The sequence below is a fragment of the Leuciscus leuciscus genome (assembly GCF_965113295.1).
Source record: "Leuciscus leuciscus genome assembly, chromosome: 6".
NCBI classification, from domain to species: Eukaryota; Metazoa; Chordata; class Actinopteri; order Cypriniformes; family Leuciscidae; genus Leuciscus; species Leuciscus leuciscus.
In genome coordinates this window covers 48,050,567-48,055,566 of record NC_138730.1, presented here as the reverse complement: position 1 = coordinate 48,055,566, position 5,000 = coordinate 48,050,567, and the positions used below count along the sequence as shown (strand labels likewise).

Sequence of the window (5,000 nt, the reverse complement as noted above, 5' to 3'; positions counted from 1 at the left end):
GCGTTACATTATTATTCTGCCCAGCTAACAAAAACATGCTCTAAGAACGCTTCGCTAACATCAACGGAAACTGAAATTAAAACTAAAACCATAAAAAAACATTTTTGATGCTTGACGTAAAATAAACGTATAAATATAAAAAACCTTAAACTTTTATACAAAATTTTTATTTAGTTCAATTTGTTAACTTCTGTTCTGAAATAACTCAAAATTAAAACTGAAATAAAACTTAATAAAAACTATAGATAACAAGCAACAAAACTACTAATTTTTTTTGAACAAAATTCTAATGAAAATGGAAAATGGAAAACATACATATAAAAACTAATTCAATGTATTAATAAAAACATCTCAAAGATATTAAAGTAACCATCAAGTTATGAAAACGTTATTTCTGAATGTTCAGATTTTTAAACGTTTTAAAAACGTTTCTTCTTGGTTGTGTGAACGTTAAGGAAACATTCCATTGTATCATTCTTCAAACATTATGAAGTGTTACTTTTGAATGTTCTCTGAAACAAGTAACATTTATAAAACGAACATCAAACTGAAACATTTCAGGAAAAACGTTCCATAATCGATGTTTAAATAATGTTTTTGTGCAAACGTTATATAACATTATTAAAGACCAGAAAACTCCAAATGAATGTTTTATTAACATTTGTTCATAACGTTCCCTGTCCGCTGGGCATCTGAATAATTCGTCTGATCCGATGAACTCGACGGAGAAACACTAACTCCATAAACTCAAGTGCTTCCCGTCGGGGTTTGTCCACGACTCTCGGCTAATCGAAGCATTAACAAAGCTAATTGATTTGAAATGAATTGGGTTTGCAGGCATGTAATTGTTTCTGTAAACTCAATTAGTGATATTTGCCGTCGGGCTGAAGCGCTCACGCCCTATTGGTCCGGAAAGAGTTTTAATAGAGAATAAAACGAGTTGGGAAGAGTAATGAATCTCGCCTCGACGGGTCTCGGGATCCAGTGCTGCAGGACGCTAATGCTGCTAACGTTTGTGTGCTTGTTAGTTTCTTCATTTTTGGTTGTTTGTTTGTATGTTGTGAATTACTAATCAGAACTAATTGACTCCAGGTCTCACTAAAGTCCTGACGCACAACTAATCAGGTCTTGCAGTGTGTGTCTGTGTGTTTATTTCTCAGTTTGCTTGTGATGTTTCTTTCTTTATGAAGTGAGTTTCTCAGAGTAGAGCAAGGCCAAGCCTCGATATCTCTAATATTTGGGACTGTATATGAATGATAATGCTGCCACTCAGACACACATTGAATGAGGAGAGAGATGAAGATTGCAGTGGCCTTTTTACTCTCTCTGTGTTTCCCTGGTTTTCTCTCTGCTTCCCATCTCAAACCCCTTACACCCTCAGAGCTGCGAGAAGGTTGGTGTGTTTTTTGTTTATTTGCTCTCTTTTCTTTTGTTTGGCATTTAAAGACAGAGAAATAAATGTCAGTCAAGCAGTGATATGGTAGTCAAATGTACAGCGCTGAAGACGGGGGTCATGTCAGTCTGGTGTGTTGCATTGTGGGATCTTGTTTGCAAACCTTGTGCTCGGAAAGGCCATGGAAACCCAGCAATTGGAAACCAGTGAGTGTGTGCATGAGGACAGATGCATGCCAGAGCGCGCCGCGTCGTGATTGGGTGAGGTGATCTCATCTGTCTGTGTCTCTGCACGTGTGTGTGTGTGTGTGTGTGTGTGTGTGTGTGCTTTCTGCTGAGCATCAGCTTCGATCGATCGCTCTGAAGCATCAGTTTTATCGGAGCGCTGATCGGGCTGATGTCTCATCGACAGCTGTCAGTCAAACGTCACATGATCAGAACGTTTCTGTGCACTTCAGTCACTCGTCTTGCGTTACACTGATCGACATCAACACAAGCGTCACTGATCACTAAACTCACTAACCATCCCTGATGTTCATGAGCGTGACTGAAGTCCAACAGATTGTTTTTAATAAAGTATCAAATATTAGTGTGCGTCAGCGTCAGCATCATATATCGATCTGGACTGGCCAGCTATTCCCTCTATCCTCACTCTGGATAGGTGTGTGTTCACCAGGTCATGTGGTGGTTTAGCTACAGCTCATGACTAATGTCTGTGGAAGCTTGTTTACACAGAATAAAAAATAAAAAAGGTAATTGCGACTTTATATCTCACAATTGTGACTTTTTTTCTCACAATTGCAAGTTTATATCAGAATTGCATGATATAAAGTCAGAATTGCGTGTTATAAAGTCAGAATTGTGAGATAAAAACAAATCTTTTCTGAAACAAGCTTCCATAAATGTCCGTTACTGTTATTAGTTACTGTAAAAAACTCTTCCTCAGTGTTTCTGTCTCGTTCTCCAGCACAAATATCTAAACATTCTTAAATCAAGATTCATTTACTGGAGAAGAAGCAAAATGACTGAAGATATTAAGTCTGGAAAATGCATCAAAATGAAGTGAGTTTGTGTCTAAAACAAGAACTAATATCTGCCAATGTCAGAAAAATAAACATAATTTAAAGGGAAACAAGATTATTTTTCTGACTCCACTGGCATATATTAGTTCTTGTTTTTAATCTTAAACTCACTTCATTTTAAAATTTTTCCTATTTCATATATATTCTTCAGTCATTTCTCTAGTAAATGTATCTTGATTTGAGAATGTTTCGATATTTGTGCTGGAAAAGGAGACATTAATATAATTTCCCGCAGTGTAGAGCTGGTGTCGTCTGAACGCTTCGGCTCATGTATATTAATATTGAGATGTTCACCCTGGAAGTTCATAAACAAACGCACCCGAGTCTTACATGACACGGCTTTTAATCCCATCCGGAGAGACAAACTTTGACTGTTTGACTCGTTCTGAAAGCAGTCGTTCTCAGCATGACAGACGATCCGATGGGATCAGAATCATAATCCCGGATCACCTGTGCTCCCGTAATCAATCCCGCTCCGGGTTTATCAGTTTTCATAAGCCCAGCGTGAGTCTCGTCGAGAAGCTTGGCATTTGTTCAGTCTCTTTGTTGTGTCTGTCTTTGTCAGTGTCTCGCATGCGCTGCATGGAGCGTCGTGTTTCATCCCAATGTTTCAGGGTTTTTTAGGAAAAGTCTGTTTGTCATCAGAGAGTGGCCTGTTTTCATTCTGTCACCGGGATGAAGCGTTCGCTCCTGGAAAACTGTTGAAAGTCACATCAGCTGTCGGAGAGATCGTGAGTGACGCATGAGGAGGAGACAAACATCCTTATCATCTCACTGATGTGATTCAGGGAATAATCCCGAACTCCGTGTTTAATCCACACAGGATGATGTCATCGAGTCCCGTCGGTGTGTTTTTTCCTCGGACTGTAAGTCGATCCGCCCTTTCAGCCAGAGGAAAGATTGAGTTTGAGATAATTCATTGTAATGGGCTCGACTAACATCGGCAAATCCAATTCAGCTTCCCTATTGTTGCCGAGATCAGATGTGCTCTTCCCAGCCGAGCTGATTATTCCCGTCTCACTGGAAGCTCCAGCGTTTAAGAGCCGCAAAGTGATTCTGCACAATAGATGATCGTCTCAATTCAAATGTTCACCGTTTCAGTCTGAACTCATTCCACACTGATCTGAACTAACCTTTTCACTCATATAACCACCAACTAGCCGGGTTTTCCTAATCGGTAACTGGGAAAAGTGCTCTTCCTCAGTGTTTCTGTCTTGTTTTCCAGCACAAATATAGAAATATTCTTAAATCAAGATTCATTTATTGGAGAAGAAGCAAAATGACTGAAGATATTTAGTAAAAAATTTATGAAAATGAAGTGAGTTTGTGTTTAAAACAAGAACTAATATCCAATGGAGTCAGAAAAATAATCTTGTTTTCTCTTTGAATTAAAGGAGTAGTTCACTTCAGCATTCAAATTCCCTGATAATGTACTCTCCCTCACATCATCCAAGATGTTCATGTTCTCTTTCTTCAGTGGAAAAGAAATGAAGGTCCTCCATATAATGTCTTCAATGGGGTCCAACAGGTCGAAGGTCCGGATGTGAGTTTCAGTGCAGCTTCAAAGTCTCGACACGATCCAGCCGAGGAATAAGAGTCTTATCTAGACAAACAAGCCGACATTTAGAACAAAATTAAACATTTATATACTTTTAACCACTAATGCTGGTCTTGCTCTAGCTGTGATGAGACACACATTACCTAATCAGGGTGAAAGGTCAAGCGGGACGTAGGCGGAAGACAGACCCAGTGTTTATAAAGCGAATGTGCAAAGAGATTTACAAAATAAACAAATAAATAAAAGGTAAAACGACGGTAAATTGTCGGACGATTTTGAAGTTGGAGGAGAAACTGGGATGGAGTTTTTCACTCTACTCTACATTTCAGAACCGGAACATGCGTGACCTTTCACCCTGATGACGTAATGTGTGTCTCATCACAGCGAGTGCAAGACCAGCATTAGTGGTTAAAGTATATAAATGTTTATTTGTTCTAAAATGTGGGCTGGTTTGTCTAGATAAGACTCTTATTCCTCGGCTGGATCGTGTCGAGACTTTGAAGCTGCACTGAAACTCACATCTGACCTTCGACCCGTTGGACCCCATGAAGTCACTATATGGAGGACCTTCATTTCTTTTCCATGAAGAAAGAGAACATGAACATCTTGGATGATGTGAGGGAGAGTACATTATCATGGGAATTTGAATCTGAAGTGAACTAATCCTTTAATTCAAAGAGAAAACAAGATTATTTTTCTGACTCCATTGGATATTAGTTATTGTTTTAAACACAAACTCGCTAAATTTTTTACTTAATATCTTCAGTCATTTTGCTTCTTCTCCAGTAAATGCCTCTTGATTTGAGAATGTTTCTATATGTGTGCTGTAAACCGGACAGGAACCTTGAGGACGAGCAGATTTGGCCGTGCTGAATGCAGACGGTGAGCTGGTTCTGAGCATGATGAACGTGTGTTTACTGCATGTTTCTGGTTTTGCATGATCTCATGAACGCATGAAAGCACTAACA

General features: G+C 39.0%; 1 protein-coding gene across 10 annotated transcripts in view; it reads left to right on the top strand.

The window, feature by feature from the left end:
- The window catches only part of LOC309501027 (receptor-type tyrosine-protein phosphatase S-like), a 122,874-nt gene that overhangs the window by 71,465 nt on the left and 46,409 nt on the right, over positions 1-5,000 (top strand). Inside the window, exon 1 of one of the 10 annotated variants that reach the window (XM_082172940.1) lies at positions 447-1,393. The exons of the other annotated variants lie outside the window; for them this stretch is intronic. Coding sequence (XP_082029066.1) covers positions 1,285-1,393 — 109 coding nt within the window. The 5' untranslated portion in view covers positions 447-1,284. Of the gene's footprint in view, positions 1-446; positions 1,394-5,000 lie in introns of those variants that run through there. 10 annotated transcript variants of the gene reach the window in all.